This window comes from Mustela lutreola, chromosome 3, assembly GCF_030435805.1.
Source record: "Mustela lutreola isolate mMusLut2 chromosome 3, mMusLut2.pri, whole genome shotgun sequence".
NCBI lineage: Eukaryota > Metazoa > Chordata > Mammalia > Carnivora > Mustelidae > Mustela > Mustela lutreola.
In genome coordinates this window covers 168,676,386-168,699,910 of record NC_081292.1, presented here as the reverse complement: position 1 = coordinate 168,699,910, position 23,525 = coordinate 168,676,386, and the positions used below count along the sequence as shown (strand labels likewise).

Sequence of the window (23,525 nt, the reverse complement as noted above, 5' to 3'; positions counted from 1 at the left end):
AGTTTTCAGATGGACCCTCCCTTTCTCACAGTGTTTGTAAATAAGGAGTCCCCAGCTAGACTCATAATCAAATCTCGAATCGTAACTGAGATAATCATTACTACTTTAGAAGTATTTTCTGTGTATAGTGTAATGAGAAACAATTACCTAATGTACTTCAAAATGTCGAGCTTGTTTTTACAAGATCAGAAACTCAGCTTTCAACCAGCTGTTGACTCTTATTTCATATCCAGCTTTGCATTAGTGTGATAAGTCAACTAAGCATCTCTGCTCCCCAAAACCAGCCCACAGAAATCTCGTAACTGTTTTCCTTTGACATCAAAATGTCCAGGAAATCCTGTGTCTAGAAACACTACCTCAGCACCTGAGCATCTCCACGCAAGATGCCTTTATGGTGGGGGTGCAGAGGGAAATTGAAGTCTGGGGGCACGTCAGCCCCAATCAATCAGAAGACAGTGGCAGCGCCCACCAGACACGCGGGTCAGGCCCCCAGATGAGATTTGTACGGCAACAGCATCCATCCAGAGCACGCATTCTAGAAAAACTATCATCATATGATACCATCTACAGAAGTCAAGGTGTAGGTTATTACCTGAGCCAGCACCTGGTTTTTATACACGGCTTTCTTCTAGGGGCACAAGCAAGCTGTAATCCACAGTGTTAGCAATCAGATCACATTAATACCAGTTCCTGAACAAGTAATTATTTTAAAAAAGAAATTATTTCATACGCTAGTCCTTTTTTTCCTTAAAATTGTGTTACCAATAGTCTGTTTCTTGTTTAAAAGATTCTTTGATTTCTAGATAAATGGATACTAGATGCACTAGTATGAAAGCGCTACCAGTAAATGGATGTGACATCTGTCCTGTGGCTAGAACACGGTGACACGCTGGTGTCAGTTATGCACCTGTCACCCCATTCTGGAAAGCCTGCTGCCTTCCCTCTGGCACATGGCTAACTACCACGTCACTTCATTCTGGCAAGTGGCTAACTACCATTTCCCTTCATTAATTTTTACAATAATAACTGTATTTTTCCTTCAGTATAAAACATCATATTGAGAAATATTGAAAAGGCAGAGAAGCTTTTTGCTTTAAAAACAAACTCCTTACAGTAAGTTTTCAGTTTGAGGGTATACACCCTTCTAGTTGTGTATGTGTTCTTCTTGATTTCCAAAGCTGGATTATATTATAAGTGACTTTAGCTGTAAATACGTTAACTTTCCATTCTGTCTAAGAACAGTTCATAAATTTAAAACAACCTCTATGACCAGCAGTGAGGGACTGGATAAAGAAATCATGGTAAGCTCCTGCGAGGAGATACTGCACGGCCATGAAAAGGTCACTCTCTCTGGACAGACATTCCTAGGTGTCCTTGTCCTATGGAGGTGGTTGAGCCTTGCTCCCATGCAGTTCACCCCAGCTGTACCTTTCATGTCCCAGCAGAGACCATTTTATCCATGAGGCCCTGGTGACCCCCACCTAAAAGTGCCCCCACTCCACTTCCCTGCCTTACTTTCTCTGTACCCCTAATCGCCTTTGTGATTTTTTCCTTTACTGCTTAATTTGTTATCTTCCACCACCAGAATGTGAGGGGAAGGACTCTGCCAAGTTCACAGGTTTGTTTCCCAGGCCGCCTCAGTCCGTATCCACCCAGTGAACTTCCACTCAGGTTTTATGTAATGGAATGAACAGCCAAATGTTATTATTTGCCATGTGGTTGTCCTGGATTGGGTGATTTTTTTATATTGCTCATTAAATTTACTGTACAGCTCTGTGAGGTCGTGTTGTTATCTCTGTTTTTAAATGAGAAAACACAGTCTTAGAGACTTTGAATAATTTTCCCAGGGTCATACAGCTCGGAGGGGTCATGTGTGATGCAGGTGTGACACACAGGTGGAAACCCGAGCTGTGGGTGGGGCCGACTGCGTACCCACCTGTGTGCCCAGCTGCATGCATGTGTGTAAAAAAACCAGCTGGATGGAGAGTACAGACATCTCCAAGATCGTAAATGCTTTTCCCTTTTCTCTTTTCATCCTTCAGCAATAAATACATACTATTTATGGAAAAATATGTTAAATAAAATTATTTCAACTAGGAATTCTATAGTTAGAAAACACAAAGTAGGAGGTAAACATTTGCAAATCTTTCTACTTGTCAGTAGGTATAGTCAATTCGAAACCATAATTTATCCAAAAACCAAGAGCAGTGAGTCTTTCTATGTGGTAATAGAAAGTGGTCCTTGCCTGGCTATGGAGGGCAGAAGAGCTGGAGGTAGGCATTTGGGGCCCTGGGTGGCAGCCGTGGGAGAGCCAAGACACCTACGTCCTTGCCCCCATCCTGCCCCTTGCCGCACAGCGAAGAAAATTAGAGATACAGAAAGACCCAACCAAATGCAGAACAACTGGTCCAGTCCTGGTGACGCTGTGCAGAGCCTGCCCCGTCCCCTGGAGGGCAGACGTAGTTGCAGCAATAAGCCGAATTGTTTGCAAACATGGATTGGCTTCAGTAGGATGTGCCTTGGCCTCGAGTTTAATTATATTGAGGAAATTACAGGGTTTCATAGTCCGTGAATGTCTTTGGCCGCCTGGACAGAGGGCAAGGCTCTGAATCCTGCTCTTGCCGGCCCCGTCCTTTCTCGGCCAGAAAGCACGCCTTGAACAAGTTAGGCCTGTTCTGAGAAGTACCAGATGTGAAGTCAGATAGAATCAGACTCCGACTTCAGTGTGTGATCTCACTTTTCAATTTCTTCCTGCAAATGTGTACTGAAGTTGGATTTGTAAGAATCATAGCTGTAACACTTCACAAAGGGCCATGCTTTCCCAGAGGAGCTAGAAAATACTGTGAGAGTCCTAATTACGCCTCATCTCAGCCTCTTCTTCTGCATTCTGTCTCCATGTCATCATTTTGTTCTCTTTCTTCACAACTGAGCAGCTCCGCTTAAATCCCCCACGTAGCCAAGGCTATCTAGACTTGTTACTTTGAGCGTGCCTAGTGAATTCCATTTTTGTGCCCATTTTGCATGAAGCTTGTACGTGCGTGCTCTCTTCACTAATACCAGCATCTCCTTTTTTCTGTTTCTCTCTCAGTCTCATAAAATAAGAGCAAAATCTCTGTAGTCACCCTAGCTGCATGCATAGCCCCAGCCAGGCTCTCCCTCCAGGTCTGTGGGGTATCCTTGTCCTTCAGGTAGCCATGCCTCCAAAGGTCAGGGTCTCAGCTGGAGCTGGATGACAAGGTGTGCTGGATAGAAGGAGACCATTTCCCCTGTGAAGAACTGCCTCTGGATCTAGAATGAGCAAACGAATTCAAATTTCAAAGAAGAAAATACATAGATCCATTCTTCCTTTTCTATGCCCAGAACCAGGGAGTCAGAGGCACCAGAAGTAGCAATGGGGCCACTCCTGAGAGCCCTTGGCCACTGTGAATGGAGAGGGGAGTGTTTACTGATAAAAGCCAGTCGGGGCCGGAGTTTGAGACTATGGAAGTGGGGAGGATGCTGGGGTCTGCATACATGTGGATTGAGAGACCCTTTCCCAGACTACCTGGAAGTCCCCACTTCCTGGGGCCACTCAGAGTCTCCTGAAGCCTGTGAGCCATAGAATCTCAAAGATTAGAGACAGCTGGTCCCGGCCACTGCTGGACGGCAGACTGTGCCAGGGTGTATGGGCAGGGGCAACTGGCAAGAGTGTATTCAGGAGAAAATTGTGGATCGCCTGGAACCTTCTGTAGAAATGGGGGGAGAAGAGGAAAAAAATGTATTCCTCAGGAAAGGGGCGGACAGAGCCTTGGAGGCAGGGAGGAGGCCCACATCCTGGTTGGGGAGGCTGGTGGGTAGTTGTTTCTTTTAACCTCACCCCAGGGGATAAAAGGCAGCAGTAGGGAAGAATGGGAATGAGCGATTCTTTGATGAATAGCAGGCGGCAGATTCCACTTCTCTAGCTGGGGCTGCTGCACCCTCCACTGACCCTTCCATCGGCCACAGGGGGCTGGCCTTCTGCTTAAGGAAAAGGAGAAAAATGTCAGTTATTATGTTTGGGAACACAATCTTATCTTTCATTTTATTTTACAGCAATTTCCCCAAAGATCAACCATAGTGTCTGATTGAACCATATTGACAAAATTTTTAGCCACAATAAAGAAAATGCTTTAAACTCAAAGCAGATTCCACTCACAATCTCAAAACACTTTATTTTATCGTGCTGCATTTTATTTTATTTTTGCCAGGAGAGAGCCCAAGTTCTAAGGCAGTGCTGGAAGTAACACGATAAAACCATTGTAGTATCAGTGACATCTGTTTTTTTCTTTAAAAGAATGTTCTAGACTTAATGCTGCATTATTAACTGCTTCTTGTCAGAAGCAAGCTTAACCTTAGTTTTTACACACCATCATTAATTTTAGAGATGACAGCAATTTGTCATTTTTGTAGAGAAGACAAAATAAGAGCCACTCACTTGACCAATATTATCATCTATTGAAAAAGGCTGTACTTTAAACTGTGCTTCAGAAATGAAATGATGTCTTGGCTGCGGTTCTGAACGAAGATATTACTCGTGGTATCTTTATCCATGGGGTTATTGGCAGAGACAGTTATCCTGAGTATAAAATTTGACAGATTTTCAGTCAGGTTAAAATGATCTGTCATGTTACGAACTTTTCCTGTACTTAGCAGTCCAGGGGGATTCTTGATTTGAGATTGACGCAAGGTTGTCATGACTCCCAGCTGCATGGAACACAGAAATAAAGGGCAGGTTTGCAGAGGGGCTGTCCCATTTTCACACAACCTCTTACATACCCAATTCTTAATCATCATAATCATTAGATTTTCTTGAGCTTTCTTCTTTTTCTCATTCTTGGAAAGGATCGCAGAGTGGGATTAAGATTGGGGTGCCCATGGACGGCTCAGGTCATGATCTCAGGGTCATGGGATCGAGCCCCACACCATGCTCCAGACTAAGCACAGAGTCCACTTGAGGTTCTCCACCACCCCCCACCGCTCTTCCCCTGCTCATGAGTGTGTGTGCTCTCCCTCTCTCTCACTCAAGTAAATAAATAAATACATAAAATCTTTAAAAAGATTGAGGTGTCCATGTGTTAATACTTATGGTGGGAAACTGGCGTAAACGGGGATTGTCCCAAGCAAAGCAGGATGAATGTCACCCTAGTTAAGCTTGGGGCAGCCTTGATTTCTCACGGGTAGTACTCATGGGAATCACTGGTTTTATGCTAGCCCCAAACCCATGGTATCATCTTCCGTTACATGATCAGAATCCTGGCCTGGAGATGCATTACGCTTCACCAGCCCACTAGCCCCTTCGTGGATTGGGCTGTGTTTGCACCCCTAGAACTTAAAGCTTGCCAAATGCAGGAAACCATCAGGCTCCTTTGCAACAAGGAGGAATCCTGACTACAAATCTTGGATGAAAACCAGAGAGCCCACTCTGATCTACTTGTTTGCCATCTGGACCTGCTACCTATTTGTGACCTGGTAAATATTTTAAATACAGTGTTTTAATAGTGTGTCAAAAGTAAGAAGTCATTAACCTCATCTTCTCATTAATGTCACACCAGATTGATTCCAGTGCTCAGTGAACAGATGACCTTACTGTCTCAACTTCCTTATTTAAATGAGTGTGTGGCCACTGCTCACATGCCACTAGTTAGAAACATGAGTGGGTTGATAATATCTGGTTTGCCGACAGAAGAGTTAGAGGTCAACCCCAGCCTTGGAATCTACATAAAATATGTAGCGCAGTCATTAGTCATTAGCAGCAGGTTAGCAAAATTCTGGAACAGCAGGAAAGAGAAATACTCTCTTTTCAGTAGCTGTTCAAGGAGTCATTTCACCCTTATTTAAAAAAAAAAAAAAAAAAAATTCATGGCCCAGATCCTCGCATTTGAATATTAGGGGAGGGGTGTTTCTGTATTTTTCCCCCAAATGTTTATTTTGTTAAAAGGTTATTCAGTTACAGAGCAGGTACACAAGGCACCTCATGATGCAAATTTAGGTACCTTCAGCATCCGCGCGAATCAGTTCTTAGCCACATGGGACTACAGTTGGATTAGTCTATTAGGGCTCTGCACTGTTAACTGCACCACCATACTTTTCTGTTTTCTTCACTGTTCTTTCCCCAGGGCCTGGAACAGTACACCCCGCGAAGCGGGCCCTGGGTAGTAGTTTGTTGAATCGGTGAATACCTCTTGTCTACACACATCCATGCACTTGCTCCCTGAATAGGTGGTCAAGGTCTTGCTCCTCTCCACACTGAGCCACATCACCTGTGTCCCCAGTGGTTGCAGGTTGCCCTCCATCAGCTCCAGGGTTTTCTATGGGTGGGTTACCCATGGATCCCAACCGTTTGGAGTTTCCCTCACTGGCCAAGTGGCTCAGGGAGCGAGGGAGTCCCACTCAGCAACCTCAAGCCCACTGACTGGGGCTATTGTTAGGGCCCAGGTGTGGCGGAAGGGAATGGAGTTTCAGAGGCTGGCGGGGCCTCTTTCAAGTGGCCTGGCCTTTTGTTTGAGGCACCTGACACCACAGCACTCTCTCTAGCTCCTGTGATGGGGGCATGCCACCCACCAGCAATAAAGACTTGGGAAGCTCAAGGGTCCCTTTTCATAATCAAGCTGCCTGTCCCGCAGCTTAGGAGAGAATAGTGAAATCACATGGAACAATAAGTTTTTCAAATACTATTTTTAATGACATCATTTCTCTGACTTTGCAAATTAGCATTTGATTTCATTCTAAACAAAAATACACACCATTGACTTGAAACAACAAAATGTTACATGGGATGCCTGGGGGAAATTGAGATTTTTTTTAAAAAAATAAAATTTATCATCTTTGTGTGATAATAATTTATTTTGCAAAGTGCTCAAAACTGTGTGGATATTTATTACAGATTTTTCAGCTGGCGTTTAAATAATATTTAAAGTCTCCGGGTCTTAAACATGCAATTCTAGATATATTGGATGTTTGTTTCCCCTGGCATTTAAAAAAAAAATTACTCATGTTTATGTTCTTTGTGCTGCCAGTTAAGTCTTTGAGACCCTTTGTTTTTCAAAGACCTTTTTATTGAGCACCGATTTTTGCTGATTGGTGCCTACTGGAGGGACACTACCGTGTAAGAGAAACACCCACAGACAAAATCACAGCAATGAGAAGGAAGGCAGTGATAGGAGCCCTGTGTTGAGAGGAAGTGCAAAGAGAGGCTGGGAGGTCATGGTGAAGGTCATCTGGTGCACGCAGTCCCACTGCTGAGGAGCCCTCAAGCAGCCTGTCAACAGCACTGTGGTCTGTCTAGCTGTAGTGGAGACATATCTCAAAGTCAGTCTCCCAGGATCCATTCTAATAGTTACCAAAATTTCCCTCTATGTTTCTAATGTTATGGTATCAGTCATGTGTGAATTTTGGTGTTGAGAATCCTCACTTTTGACATACTGGATGATGATTATTTTAGAAAACTTGACCACCCTTTGTGGACTTGTGTTTACAGTGTTCAAGATCTGCACTCTGCCCTCGGTGCTTTGTGTCTGTCTATAGCTTGCACCGTCCTTCCTCCAGTGCTGTGAATGCCTGTGTGTTTTATATGTCTGCTGGTAATATTTTTGCATTAGAATGTAAACTGTTTAGGACAGGAGCTGTCTTTTGCGTACTTGGATTGTTCCAACTCTAGAAGAGAGCTGGATGCTGGTGAGTCATTCTGCATGTCTGTCTGGCAGCTGGCCTGCCACCACACTGAGCAAACGGCTGAAGCCATATGCGTCTCTGTCCTCATGGATAGAGGTAGATGTGAGAGGAAGCGGGGAGTCAGGCAGCCCAGGGCCACCGGTCTGAGCAGCAGGAGGGTGCCGTTGCTGTCAGCCAAGATGGGGAAAGGAGCACGTTGAGGCATGGCAGGCCAAGAGTGGGTGTTCAGGACAGCTGTTTTGCCCAGTTTACCTGTGAAGAAATTGAGGCTAACAGACGTGAATTCCCCCAAGTGGCCAGCTAGGATTTTGAACAGCCTTTCTGATTGTACAGCTGGGCTGGTTCCTCTTTATGGAACACATCATGGTTCTTTCCCTGCCCTCAGTGTTTCCATCTTATGCCGTGTGATGTAGGCCATTCAGAGGACCAGGGGCTGCTTCGTGGAAACGGGCAAGGGAGGAGCTGAAGTGCAAATTTGACCAGCAGTCAGTATGCAGGCTTCAAGAACTTGGTTAGTTGGATGACCTCACACTCTGCTGGCGAGACAGGCACAGAGCTTCCAAAAGTGGTTGAGCAACATGTATCCAGAGCCCCACAAATACTTACTTTCTTCAACCAATACCTCGAAAATTGTCCTAATGCCATAATTCTAAATATTCAAAAATGTATGCAGAAGTGTTGACATTGGTCAAAATTTTGAAATCCATCCTAGCAGGAGAAATAATTAAGCAAAGTGAGATACATATTCTGTTCTTTCTGATGTTTTTTGTTTGTTTGTAACCTATAATTGACCCTGGAGCAGTAGGATATGTCACAGCCAAATGACCTGTTTTTTTCAGTCTGGGTGTCTGTGTATCAAATTTTCTTAAAGCTGAGGACACCAGCTCCCTATTTCTTCAAATCACATGATGTCAGCAGGTTAAGAACAGGTATGTGTCATGAAGAAGCAGCCTTATTTATTGTGGTGAACCAGAATGCTCTGGTTGAATGTGTTCAGAACCCTGGACAGAGGCACCCCGCTTACCTAGAAACTAGCTATCCCTGCGTCAGACAGGATGCTTTCTTGTGTAGCAGTTGACAATTTGACTCCATGTGACTTTTAATAGAAACAGCTAAATTCCTAAAATGGGAAATTTACATTATCAGAGAGGGAACAGACATTTAATTAACTTCTCTAATTGAGTTTTCTTCTCAGACATGCTCAGTCCTTCCCCAGCCTGCCCAGCCAGTGGAGCCTCCCATGTGAACCAGGATCTCTTTGTCAGTTACTACTTATAAGCACCAAACTTGAGAAATGGTTGTGGCTGATTATGTAAAAATAAAGAAGGCTGGAAAGAAACAGACATCTCTTGAAATGATTTCATTTCTACTTAACAGCCTTGCTCCAAGCACCTTTGCATTTTTCCGAGTATGCTGGATTAATTCAGCTAAAAATCAACTAGAGAACAATTTGATTTTTGATCCTCAAGTGTAAAATACTGACTTGCATTCCCTGATATGTTCCTTCCCAGCATGTTCCCACATTGACTTCCTCAGGCTGTCAGCCTCACTGGACCACAACACGTTCTACCTTTTATCCCCTGAGATCAGATCAAGGTTTTCAATGCAAGCTGGCCATCCAGCTTGAGGGAAAACTAGAGAGACCTGAGAGGAACAAGGCCGTTCTGGCTGCAGTCATATGCTGTGCTCTGCAGGAGGTGGGGGAGACTGGGACAGCTCCCTCAGAGAAGGATGGAACATTCTGGGATCTGCCATTCACTCAAAGCATACAGCCAGGTCCTGGCACATGGCTGGAGGACCAGACCATCAGCCCCATAGATCCCCCGGTCCCTTCCTGACCGTCACTCTGATACCCTCCCTGCATCTTGTTAGACTATGACGTTGACTTGATCTTCCTTGTTTGATTGCTTCGTAGCATTTAACACAATGACCATCCGCCCCCCCTTTTTCTCTCTCTTTTTTCTTTTTAACAGCTTCATTGAGATAAAACTCACATAGCAATATGCTTCATTCACTCAAAGTATACAATTCGGGAGTTTTAGTGGATTCACAGGGATGTGCAACCATCACCACAGTCCTCTTTAGAGCATTTCCATCACCTAAAAAAAAAAAATCCTGCACCCTGATTACTGATCAGCATTTGTGCCACTATTTTTAAGGCTGTTACAGATGTGTTTCAGTAAGGGCTTCACATAAATGAAGATCAATTCCAGTACTTTAGTTTTATTTACAGAGACATCTTGGTGCGACTGAACGTGGCCCGGGTAGGAGATGGTTCTCCCCTACATTTTCTCTCCATTCTGGCCCCTCCTATTGTATTCCTTTCCTCCCCACTTTGTAACTCAGTCTAACACTGTGGTGTCTCTTCCTTCCCCCAACACCTGTCATCTTCCTCGAACCCCCATCGTGTCCCTGCTGCCCCTTCTTCTGACACCGTGTACCTCTGTGTGAGCGCCGTGAGCGGCAAAGGGAACCGGACAATATACCAGTCTCTGAAACATCTTCAGAGATTGGGATTCAAGTAAACCTCCTCCTGTTGAAAGCTCCCGTCAAAAGGACTATGAGAAGGGGCGAGGTTTTGAACTTCACTTCACACTCACCTTTTAACAGAGGCCGGGATGTTGTGATTTCCTTGGATGGCAGAGGTGGCCTGTTCTTTATTTACCAGCCCGCACATCTCTCTGAGCTTCAGAAAGAACAGAGCCCTTCTTAAAGATCCAAATGAGCTTTATATGGTTGGCCTTGTCTCGAAGGAAATGTGTTTTAATTCACTGGCTCCTACGTGACCTCATCTTGGGTTTTTAGAAGGTCTTAGCCATCAGCTGATGCGCCCTGCCCCCAACCCAGCACGGACAAATAGCTCTGTCTTTGATCATTTTGTATTCTTTCAATAACCCCCCCCCAAAAAAAGGATTTTTAGGAATATATGCTACTTCATACTGCCAAATGAGTAAGGTAGGGAGTGTGTGAAAGGAGACAGGGAGGGCTGGTGTGCACACACCTGTCCTTCTCCTTTTTCCTGCTTCCTTTTTTTTTGTATAGATGTGTACTTCCTATGAGCATGCATTTGAAGGTTTTTGTATCTGTCTTTGACACACTGGAAATTAACAGCCAGCCAGCCCTGGGGACCATTAGCAGCTCCTCTGGTCATGTGGGCGGCTTCCAGCAGCAACTTCTTGATGTCCCCTCTCTCCAAACCAAGCCCACTAAAGAAGAGTGGTGGGAGGTCAAGCTCCTTCCAGTGCCTGGGAAGGGCCTGACCTCTGACCTGGTGGGGACTGGGGATGTGTGCAGGGACAGCCAGCCCAGGCGCCGTCGCAGGAAGAGCAGTACATACGGTTGTGGGGGGCAGGGTGGGGGTCACCACCCCTTTCCAGAGTGGAGCTGAAGGATGCCTCCCCCAGCAGACAAGTTTCCAGAGACTTGGAAGTAGTCGAGCCATAAGAGCCACATGCATAGAGCCCCGAGTATTTGAATATCAGCCAGGATATCAAAAACCTATCTACACACCTGGCAGTGACGGCTCCCGCCAAGGCAAGCTCCCTGCAACAGTTCATCAGAAATGGCCCAGCTAATGATCGGCTGGGCAGATAATCGGAGGAGAGTTAATTGTAAGGTTTCGATATGGCATCTTGTCAGCAGAGATAAGTTGTCACGTTTTCCACTTGAGCTGAAACTAAATGATTGTAAAATAAGTTATGAGTGTCCTTGGGCCTGTCTGCCGGAATGATAGCTAAGAATACATTCCTGGCCATCCGTCTCAAGCAGGCTGCTTGATATTTATGCGAGCGGAATGTTATTTTATTCCCCTCTGGTCATGCTTGTCAGCTCTCCGAGTGAAAAGTGAGGCACGTCTTTGACTCATACTTCACGTACCGGAGCCTGGAGAGACTGCAGATTGTTATCATTATTGCTCATATTATATATTTTTTGGGGTGTGCGTTGAACATTGATGCCCGATTGGGAAGAACTAATGGTTGACACTGAGCGCACGGGACGGCAGCGGACCAGCCCATGCTGGCTCGGCGTCGCACACCCAGGGGACTCCAAGTCCCTCCGTCAAAGTCGGGTTCGATGTGGAGTAATGAGGCGCTTGCTTTTTTAATTTGGCATGCCTTTCTTCTCTTCGCGTCCACCCTCCCGTACTTAGCTCTGTCGATGGTCGCCGGCTATCCCAGCGCCCTGTAATTGATACAAAATAAAATGCATTATTTGTATTCAGTCAGGAGGAGCGGATTGCGTCCCGTGGGCTGCGGCTGGAGCTCATTTACTGAGTCTGGGGCTGGGCTTTCCGGGCCTCTTCACTTTGAGGGATACCTTGTCAGGCAAGAGGAGTCGTCGGAAATGGAAAAGCACAGCATGGAAGCCTAGTACATTTTGATTGCTCATATTTTAAACCAGAGGAATTTAAACAACTCCTCTGAAAAGGGGGTTCTCAAAATCTGGAAGCCAGGGGCATTAATACAGCAGCTCAGGACCCAACTAACTCCAAATGTAGCTCTCTCTGCCCCACCCACCCCAGCCTCCAGAATAGCCCTGCTGGCCAGAGTCGTGTCTCCTGCCGCAGCCCCCCTGACCGGCCCCCAACCAAGGGTCCTGAGGCTCCCTCGAGAGCTGGGTTCCCCTATGCCATAGCAGGCCCCTCCCACAGCCAGACCACCCGGTCCCTGTACACACAGCCCCCTCGCCCCGCCATGCACTCCTAAGCTCTCCCTACTCCCACTGACCGAGGCCTGGAGCATCTGGTTTTTCCAGATACTTGTGTTCCCATCCCACTCCATCTCCCGCCTCAGCCCCTCCACTGTAGACTTTCAGCCTCTAGGTGGCCACAGTGCTGCTGCCTGTGGAAGTAAATTGCTGAGGGGAGGCGGCGGGGGGGGGGGGGGGGTGCAGAGGTGTTGGGGCACAGACACACAGACATGGGACCAGGAGGAGACAAGAAAGATGGACTCCACCTTCACCTGCAGAGTGGCCTCGAGAGTCACTGCCCCAGCTCGTCACCTCTAAACCCAGGCAAGGATGGTCCTCTCTGTGGGACCTGGGCCCACTACCTGGTGCACTACCAATCAGGCAGCAGGTGGGAAGTACTCCTGGATTCCAAAGTGTTTTGTGCCCATCAGTTACTTTATTCATCTTCCTTCTTGTCTGAAATAGAATTTATGGGGCTTACAAATGCTGATCCTGCTTTTCTGTTTTCATTATGACAACCCTGTGTCATCTTAAAAGCTTATCTCCTTCTCTCCCTCCAGTGGCCAGGGCTCCTGTGTTCTGTTTGTCCCCAGCCCCACCCTGCCCCAGGGCCTTCTAATTCAGTGGTACTTCGTCTCCCTGTCACCCTCACACACTCATTCTCTGAGTCCTCATGGCCCAACCAGTTGTCCCAAGTCACATTTCTGTTTCTCAAGGGGACCTACAGGGCCAGCCGGTTGGCCTGTTCCACCCAGGAAGGTGGGCATACAGATGGCGCCTCACCTTACTTCCATCTGCGTGCGGGGTCGCTTGCATGAGCATGCAGTGACCTGCGTGCAGCTGGCGTGCCCACTGCACGCATGAGCCCCCCCTTCACTCTCTGTTCTGATAACATGGCCCCAGAAAAAGAGTTCTTCGTGAAGACATTGAGCAAGAAATTAGATAGGCATTCCTTCACTCATAGAAATCAGCTCTGTGGTGCAGGGGTTTTGCCCTTTTCTTTCTTTTTTTTTTTTTTTTTTAAGATTTTATTTATTTACTTGACAGAGATCACAAGTAAGCAGAGAGGCAGGCACAGAGAGAGGGGGAAGCGGGCTTCCCGCTGCGCAGAGAACCTGATGTGGGGCTCGATCCCAGGACCCCAGGATCATGACCCAAGCCAAAAACAGGGGCTTAATCCTCTGAGCCACCCAGGTGCCCCTTTTGCCCTTTTCTTGGTGCTGAACCTCAGGTGCCTGGCCAGAGTTGGCTCATGCAGCACTCCATGCTCATGCAGTCTACGTGGTGTATTTAAGGCTTCCTTATTCTCAGTGTGAGTAGACTCATTCACAGAGTTAGAAGCTCACCTTCAAACAGGTCCCGGATGGCTGGAAACTTGCGTGCCCATATTTTACCAGGAAGTCACCAAGTGCTTCTCTGTTACACAGCAGAAAACACCATCCACCTGTGTGAGTGCCCCTCAAAGGGACCTCAACTCCTTATAAAACTTAATGCCACAAATATGCATGCAACTCCCATTTTCATCCCAAATCTGTACCAGGCGGCATCCTGGTGAAGAGGCCGAAGCAAGTCCCTGCCTCCATAAGGTTCACATCACAAGAAGGCGTTCGTCACCAAGGACACAAGTGTGCCCTCCGTGGTGACGGAGCATTCCACATAGGGAACACCACCTGCCACGTGAGGCAGTTGGACTGGATGCCAGGCAGCTGTGGACAGTGGTTCTCTGGGGGCCTCTCTGGGAGCCTCTCCTTTGGGTTCTAAAACCCACACCTTCCTAGTTTCCCTGTGATCTGACAGGCGTCCAGTTCACTCCGGCTTGTCCACAAAGGTGGGGGCTGTGAGCTGTGTGGGGTGTTGCCAAGACCCGCGCAAACCCACTGGGGCTTGTCCACTGATGGGGCTGTGATAGTGCTGGTGGCCACCGTGAAGGCAGGGCAGCGGCTGGTGGGGCAAGCTTGATGGGAATGGGGTCAGCCTTGACCAAACACAAGCAGCAAAGAGGGGAGAGGCTCAGGGGGCTCTGCTTTAAAGAGGATCAGAAATCAGGTGGTGGCTGGGCAAGGGCACGGGGTCACGGAGGTTTTTGTTAGAAACAGGAGGCAGTGCAGTGATACAGCACGTTTGATGCAGGCCAGAGAGGGTAAGAAAGGCTGGGGCAAAGTCACTCCAGGAGCAAAATGGGATGGGAGCCAGCTCCCAGAGCGAGGAGGCCCCGGGTCTATGAGAACCAGGGACAGGAAGGAGGATGCTCTCTTCTGATTGTTGCTTTTTCGGTTTGGTTGGGTTTTTTTGTTTGTTTTGTTTTGTTTCTGTCTTCAGCAAAATGAAAGGTGATGTCTTTATGGGGGATGGAGTGAGGTGTGGGGCATTTGGGGAGAATGGAGGGAGTGTGATACAGCCTATTGGAGAGCAGGAAGCAGCTTTACTCCGGGAGCATAATAGATGGAAGGGCAAGCCCAGTGGCCCAGCCCCAGTGGGAATGAGGGTGTCTCTCCAGCAGGGCCTGAGCGCAGGCACCAAGCAGGTGGAGGGTGGAAGTTAGCAGTCAAGTTGGATGAGTGATCAGGAAGGGTAGAGGGGGGCGCCTGGGTGGCTCAGTGGGTTAAGCCGCTACCTTCGGCTCAGGTCATGATCTCAGGGTCCTGGGATTGAGTCCCGCATCGGGCTCTCTGCTCAGCAGGGAGCCTGCTTCTTTCTCTCTCTCTCTCTGCCTGCCTCTCAGTGTACTTGTAATTTCTCTCTGTCAAATAAATAAATAAAATCTTTAAAAAAAAAAAATAAATAAAGGAAGGGTAGAGGGTGAAGAGTGCTGCTGGATTAACCCTCAGAGTGTGGGTCCTGGTGTAAGTGGCCTGGGAGACCAACAAATGAGACGCAGTGAAGCTGGTTTCCTGTGGTGGTCTTGAGTCAGGACCATGAGGGCGAGAGGGAAGGAGGGAGCTTAACGAGGCAGAGGCCTAAGAGGCCAGGATGCTGAAATGAGCACCTAGGAGGAGCTGGACATTGTCACTCCTAAGTGAGGGTGGGGTGAGCTGCTGCTAAAACAGGGAGCGAAGAAGGAGCAGATGCCAGGGGTCAGTGGGTGTGAGCAGGCTCAGGGAGGGGGGATGGGGGGATTGCTTCATGGGGTGGGGCTGGAGGGGGAGTGTTCTGCAAGCAGTGCCTAGTGAGGAAGGATACCTGCCCCCATCTGTGAGCTTCCTGGGGGTGGAACGCCAATGCCATCACCTGGGTGGGGGGGCCAACTCAAAGCAGGTAAAGCGAGTGTTCCAAGAGGTTCATTGTCGTGAGGGGGTTCGCACGGACAGATCAGGAGATTGAGCCGGTGACGAGGAACAGAGCAATTCAGATCCTGCAGGTCTCTCCCTGTTGCCATTTTAGACCAGTCAGTTTTTAGTGGTGGGAGCTGTTCTGTGTGTCCTGGGACATTTTTTAGCATCTCTGGCTTCTACCTGCTCTATGCCCATACACCTCCACCTTGTCTCAGTCTGATAACCAGAAACATCTGTGGACATGACCAGGTGTCCCTGGGCAGGGGTTTCCAGTTGGGAGCCAGTGGTGCAGTGGAATGCCAGAGCCACAGGTGGAAGGATGTGCTGGTGTGGAAGGTGCCCATGAAGAAGAAGGCTGGAGAGACTGCTCAGGGTCCCTCGGGGGAAGGCAGGTGTCACTGCTGCCCCAGGATGCCCCTCAGCCACTTCCTTCAGGAGGAGGCCCCTCAGCCACTTCCTTCAAGAGAATCAGAGATTTCTCCCTGAATTACAAATATTCCAAGATGCCCAGAAAACTTGGGAATGAAATCACCAAGTCCCTGTTAGTGACTTTAGGAACAGTTTTCTGCATCTGGAATGGAGGGAGGTTCCTGGACAACAACACATACATTTTGTTCCCCAGGAGGGTAAATCATGACTAGTATTTCAGGGAGTTGAAGTGACCTTCCAGGTGGATCCTGAATTAGGCTGTTGGAGAATTGCTTTGTGTGTGTGTAGACTAAACAAGGTAGCTTATTAAGGAGAGAAAACATGAAGTGGATTTCCCTTTATTATTCAAAAATTGTCAAAAATATGTGTCAGTGGGGCAGCCGTGTAGGCCTTCAATGAGGTGCTTGACGAGAGCATTCAGCACTTTCTTCCTGGGTAAGTCCGAAGATCTGTGAGCGGGACACGCACAACATGATGTCCCCCGGTCTTGTCGCACCAGTGCTCACCAGCGTTTCCAGCTCAGTGTTGCTGCGTCTGCAAGCTGGGGCTTTGTTTGGACTCCTCTCAGGTTAATGTGTTCCCTGGTGACATGTAGGTGGAGGTACCAGGTTGTGTGCTCAGCACGAGCAGGCAAGGCAGTGGTGAAGGATCAACAACGTGCAGGGGGATGTGCCAGCCACATGAAGCACCAGGACTCCTTGGCCGTTGCATTCAAGGCCGTGTGCTGTTACAGGGCAGACAGAGGGAAAGAGTCTCAGAAGGGACTTAGAGGGCGCAGACATAGAGCCACCCCATGTGATGGCAGCTGCTACTTGACCACATGTGACTCTAGTGTATGTTCTTAACATCTTGCAAAGAAACATGAGTGTGTGCCTTAAGAAGAAGTACCAGGTGATGGGAGGGACCTGGGGAAGCTTGCTGGGAATGGTGTCGACACTCCGTGCTCAGCATCAAACGGAGGAAAGGGCATCTAAGGCTGCGCGGGGGGACAGGCATGCTGGTTAGAGCCAGACAACTGGCAGACCTCCGAGTGCAGGGATGAGAAACATTCATCTGGGAGAGAGCAGTATAGCTGTGGAGTGACCAAAGAATTAGGGTGCACAGTTGGGAATGAAAGTGGTGCCTTGAATTGAGTGGTTGCCCAAGGGGCAGAGTGAAGGAGCAAAAGGCCAGCCCTGCCATGGCAGAGACCAGTCGTCCTTGCCTGTTCTCCTCATCTGCCTCCATGGTGAGGCTTCAGCTCCTCAAGGGTAGGGATGGAGGAATGGTCATTGGGACATTGGGACAGTTCCATTGCCTGTCAATGTGCCTGACACAGGGTAGGTCCCGAAGAGTCAGAGAATCAAAAATTGGCAGGTCTGCTATGGGGAGAGAGACAGCATGCTGTTTTTCACTAATAATAAACCTATGCTGCAGTTGTATGTGACATTGAGGGTGGAAGTGAGCTAATTGGGACTCCCTCTCCTCTGTGTGCATGCACAGAGGCCGAGCCACCCCCAGGACACCTTCGTATGCGTCCGCAGACATCTTGATTTCTTTCCTAATGGATCAGGGTAATTATGGGATGAGAAAAATAAACTAGTAAAAAGCATGGACTTCTCACTTTGCTTTTCCAGAACCCCAGGCATGCAAAGTGGAGGATTTTAAATTCATAGCCTACAGTGATCCAGAAATGAAGTCTTTTTTTCTTTTTTTTCTTTTTATTTTTTTTTTGAAACTCACTAATAGCACATTTATTTTTATTTTTTTTTTATAAACATATATTTTTATCCCCAGGGGTACAGGTTTTTTTTTCTTTTTAAATGGGAGGTGTTACATTAGAGGAAACAGCCCCATGAACTTTTAATACTGCATGCTTTGGGGCCTTCAGTCCAGTGAGCTCACCTAAAAAATAATACTTGTGGGACCTGGTAGGCTATTGGAGGAACATTGCTTTCGTATTTCTGCAAAGCTAGCTTTATAAGTGTTAACTTTTGCATTCTTTTGTCTTTTCTGGTCCCATGGCAGACACAGGGCTGGGCGACTCCGTGTGCTCCAGCCCAAGTATCTCCAGCACCACCAGCCCCAAGCTCGACCCGCCCCCTTCCCCTCACGCGAACAGAAAGAAGCACCGAAGGAAGAAAAGTACCAGCAACTTCAAAGCTGACGGGCTCTCCGGCACCGCTGAAGGTAAGGTTTCCCGGGGAGCTCAGGGTGAGAGTCTGCATTCCTGGAAATTAGTTTTTATTTCTCAAGCTGGGGAGGTCCCATATCCTTTGGACTGCACATGCATAGCGCTGCTGGTCACCACACGTGTATTCTGTGTGCCAGGCTGCCCCAGAGGGGCCCTTGGAGCTGCCTCGTCACTGACTGAGTCTCGAGATCATTCCACCAGATCAACTCTCTTCCCCTCTAGCAGTCATCATCTGGTAGACGGTAAACCTGGTTTCCCTGTCACCCGCCTGGTCAGGTTCTGGGTCTGACCCAGCCTCTGCACCCTGTACGCCAACTGGGAGGGGCGCCATATTGTTTTATTCTAACAAAGACAGTTTCCTTTCCTATTCTAGAAGTGTTTTCTAGTATTGGCTGGTCTTAATTCTTATAAGACAGCTACTCCAATCCTGGCTTTCAGCAACACATTATGATAAATGCTTCTTCTATGAGTGTCTGTCTATTCTTTTTGTTTTGTGGACTCTATTAATATTCCAGTTGTCACAGTTTGTCATGGCTTGTCTTGGTTCTCCTTTTACTTGTTGAGCCCTTAGTTTTTATTCTCAATGATGGCCAGATGTGATCTTTCTGAAGTCACTCCTTCAGATGGATTTACATTTTTTTATTTCACAGATGCAAAGTGGAGATGCGCATGTGTACACACACACACCCATTATGAGAGTGAAATTAATGCAGTTGTAGTCAATAAGCTGAAGAAATATGTCAAAGGAAGATAAAAATTTCGTAGCGTCATTGTTTAACATGAATAGTTGTCTGTGACACCATCAATAGTAAGAGTCTGTTTTCGACACACATTCCACACAGGCATCGGAAATACTTTTATAACTTTATACGCTTTCTCTTCCTCTGTTTCTGCTATGCTTTTCCCGAATCCTCTACTTGATTGTTCAGAACTACAATTTGCAATGTTGGAAAAAGTGCCTTCTTCCCTCCTAGTATCCAGCCATGTGCCTGGGAACCCACAATGTGTACATTAGCAAGGAAGGAATGGAGTTGATGGTGTGTGCAGGGGGTTTGTTGTTCACATGATTCTGTGAGTTGAGTTGTGGCATGTTTCACGCATCTGAGAACTCGGGAGTTCAGAGTTTCCAGTGGCTTGCCAGGGTTCTCATGGTGGCGAGCAGGGAAGAGTCTGAGAGCACTTCTTCAAATCTCTTACCCTATTGCCCCCCTTAGGCTGCCTGTCAACAAGTTTAGCTAGTAAAAACTGATTTTCTCCCATTATAATAAATAAGGATGATTCTATTATATCAGGAGTGGTGAAAAATAATGATTATGGATCAGAGCACCCACCTAGACATTTCTGACCTTCCCAGTTGAAAAGAATGAGCTACAGATGCCCAGCGTTGCTGAGACTTTCAAACACTGCTTTAACAAAGAGCATCCGGCTGTAGAGGTGCACCGGTGGCCATGCCCTACCCAAATGGGAGGTTGGAGGTAAAACCAGGAAGAAGCCTGGAGCCTCATCAGTCTGGGTGACATTTACCCCATGTACCCCAGGGGAGAAGAAGGTTTGCTGTAGGAAAAGGCCTCCTATCCGTATCACAGATAACCATCTTACTGGGTATGTCGTGTTTCTGTTGGACAACTTTTTTCAGAAACACCACTTGGTAGAAACTGATGATCAGGTCCACCTTTAAGTACATGACACTATTACACATATTTTACACTTTCTGCTTATATTCTACCCACCTCCTGATGGAGTGACAACTGTGTCAGTAAGATACAGCCTTCAGGTAAATCAGTGGTTGCGTGTTTAATAGGACCGCGGCTTCAAACCAGCATCCCGGTCAGCCAGGCATGACTCAAGAGAGGTTTTAGATGTGTCGATGAATTTGGTGGACACCTGAGAAGCTCCCAGCCCATTTCCTGAGTTACTGGGATCATATCCTATGCTGAGCAATAGTGTATAATAAGGCTGAGACAGATCCTCAACGTAAAAACAACCTTGGACCCTTTCATTAAAGGGCCTAACTGCTGCGATGGTGACGCAGACAGAAAGATGGACTCCCAGGCACCATAGAAACACCCAGATTAGAAATCGCCACAATATCTCAAGCATGGATGATGATTAATGGTTGACGTGTGTTCAGAAATTCAACACCAGTGATCAGAAGGGAAGCTGCCCCTCACTTCCTAGTTCACAGTTACTGAGTCTGTAATACCAACGGCCATGACATCTTTCCAGTAGGAAATAAGGCAACAGATTCTCTATTAAAAGGAAAAAAGAAAAGGTATCATTTTTCCTAGGAAAGGTTACATACAAGATGGTAAATGAGTCATTTTTGTGAGAGGCCCTATATTTCATTATTTCTGAAGTACGCTTTTTTTTTCGTGTTTTAACATCTCTAAAGTCATAAGGCAACCTACAATTGAGAATTGAGGTCATTTTAGATTTAATGATACAAAATGTTTTGTAATAGTCTTAACAGCTATTAGCTCCTTTAAGTCAAGAGCATAAACTGTCTAAACATCTGTTCTTGAAATTAAAGCTAGTTGTATATGTTTTATTTTTAGAGGATATTGTTTAATTTTAATTATAAGAAAATATTTGTTTCTCTTTCCTGTTCTATATGTTCATCAACCAGTTCTATGACTGGTTGTTTCCACTGTATTCTTTGTTGACTGACCTCATAGTGAAAAGTTGAAATTGTAGATATCAAACGTTCTCTACAAGGTGTTTAAAAAGTAGTTGAATTATATCGTTTTTGACATAACCTGCTGGAACAAATGACTAGATTCAAAGGTCTTCAGAGTATAAGACAAATAAAATTCCACTGAAAGCTACTTTAGTCAGGGTCCTGGGAGAAAACATAGCACCCTCAAGCTGGGTCATTGAGGGGAGTTGACCCTCAATGGGTCTGCCTGCAGAGGTGTGGGAAGAGCTGTGGGATGGTGCAGAACCCCAGGAGTGTAACAGACAACAGAGGGGTCAGTTATCAGGACCCAGACAGAGAGCTGTTTGGGCAAGGTTAGGAGCTATGACCTTCAACAGAAGGACCTATGTTAGTCTGTGGTGACGTGGAGGGTAAGGGACCCAGGGGGACTGCCCTAACTTCATTCCCTTCCCTGACTCTGATTCTGCCTGACCCCTTCTTTGACTAAATCCTAGCAGAAGCCAAAGGCACCAGCCACATGGGTCCACCTCCAAGGCAGAGACGGCAAGAAGGTAGAGATGAAGCAGCAGAAGCAAGGCGGTGCTCATGCCTTTGATTGTGTCTCTCAGAAATCCCTGGGGAAGTCTGTGCCTCTGACCCTTGACTAAGTGCACTGGGCCAGAAGCCCTGCAAGAGGGCAGAGGTGTGTGCTAGCCACCATTGTTTTCTGGGCGCCCGGCCCAAGCCCAGCTGAGGGGCATGGTCAGAGCTTCCTGAGTGCACCTCTGAACCATTCCTCAGCCAGGTGCCCCACACAGGGGCCCTAGACGCTCAGCCAAGCACCAAGATTCTGGTGCCAGGTATTTCTTACCTTGGTACCATGTTTGTCCAGAAAGTACGAGCTAACAGTATAATATTCTCAGGATCTGTGCTGCCGCAAAAGCCAGAAACACTGTCCACATGGGGGCTCTTGGTGCACCTGACAGAAATAAGGGCATCCCAACCAACAAGTTTGTCACTGGACCAGCATTCACAGTCATTGTCCCAGTTCTCTGATGCTGCAGAGCGGTGATAAACTCTACACCCGATGGAAGAATGCGCTATGACCTAACTTAAGCTGAACAGTCATCTGCTTATATGTATAACTTAAAATGAATGGAGTGAATCTAGTAAATTATAGAAGCAGAGACTGTGATCTTTATACATATAACGTAAAATAATTCCTTAACTTTATAAACATTTTGAGTTCTGACGTCGTAACTTGATCAGGTGTGTGCATATATGTGTAAGCGCTGGAGGTGTTTGGATGATCAAGCCAGTCACTGGACTTATCTGGAACTATTAGTATCACTTACAGAGTCAAAAACTAGGGGCGCCTGGGTGGCTCAGTTGGTTAAGCAGCCAACTCTTGATTGCAGCTCAGGTCATGATCTCAGAGTCCTCTGATCGAGCCCTGAGTTGGGCTCTACGCTTAGTGGGGAGTCTGCTTCAGAATCTCTCTCTCCTTCTGCCTCTCCCCCCACTTGCTTGCATATTCTCTCTCTTTCTCTCTGTGTGTGTCTAAAATAAAGAAAGAACCTGTAAGGGGGGGGGGGGGGAGTTGGAAATTTAAAATAATCCAACCCTGTCCTTGTGCTGTACAGGAGGTGTGAGGTACAAGCTGGGGCCGCGAGCTCTGACTTTGTGAGAGTGACCTCATGTATCGTTGAAAGCAGAGTGCCCCAGCAAGGTAATGGATGCCTCGTTGCTCCCAGGGCTCAGATCTGAGGCTGCTAACTTTGGGCAAGAGTAGACACTTTCTCACTGAGTTTAACTTTAAGCAGAACAAGCCTCATAGAAGCCACCATCTTCTAGCCGTACCATAAAAAAGGTGCAGGTGGTCATTACGTTTTTAAAAAAAAAAAAAGAAATTTGCAAATCCCATTTCTACTTGTACTCCTACTTAATAGACCCTTGAGAATATTGGATATTAAAATATCGGTGATCTTGATTTTAAAAATTGGATCTGATTTGTTCAGGATGAATTGCATTTAGGAAAATGTCATATGTTCAGATCTGGGCTCTGTATTCTTTGATGATGATAGACCAGTGAAGATGAATTCAGATGGGGACAAGAAGCACAGGCATGGGAACTGAAGCCCATGACATGGAGGGAATCTTTGAAGTACCTAGAAGAGCTGTAGGGAAGGACAGGAGGAGCCTGGTGGCATGTGAACTCACCTGTCCTGGGTGGCCTAGGTGGGTTTCTTTGGGACCAATGGATGGACACTTCAAGGAGATGGGTTTGGGTTCAGATATTAGAAGGCAAACTTTGTAAGAGGCAGGGCACCTTGCCCCCTGTGGTGGTCACAGCACTGGCTGGAGGGGAGTTTGGCTCTGGAAGGGTGCTGACACTCAGGGCCCTGGATTTGTTTCCAGAACCGAGTTGAAGGGCGTGTGCCTGGAAACCCCTGGGCAGTGGGAATAATGCAGGTCTTTCAGGACTTGCTGTGTTTTGGCATTGTCTCTAAATTGCCATAGTCTCTGGGCATCTTCTTACTCAGGGTCCAGTAGTGAGCTTACCGCTGCAGAAATGAAACAAAGAGCCCTGCATTCTCTGTGGTCCTAACTCTGGTGGTTCTCGTTAGTTCGACAACAT

At 47.0% G+C, this 23,525-nt stretch overlaps 1 protein-coding gene across 7 annotated transcripts in view; it reads left to right on the top strand.

Moving 5' to 3' along the window:
- The window catches only part of AGAP1 (ArfGAP with GTPase domain, ankyrin repeat and PH domain 1), a 505,804-nt gene that overhangs the window by 367,725 nt on the left and 114,554 nt on the right, over nt 1–23,525 (top strand). For all 7 annotated transcript variants that reach the window (XM_059167640.1, XM_059167642.1, XM_059167641.1 and 4 more), the window contains one exon: nt 18,087–18,248. In XM_059167640.1, the coding sequence (XP_059023623.1) occupies nt 18,087–18,248 (162 nt within the window). The remainder of the gene's footprint in view (nt 1–18,086; nt 18,249–23,525) is intronic.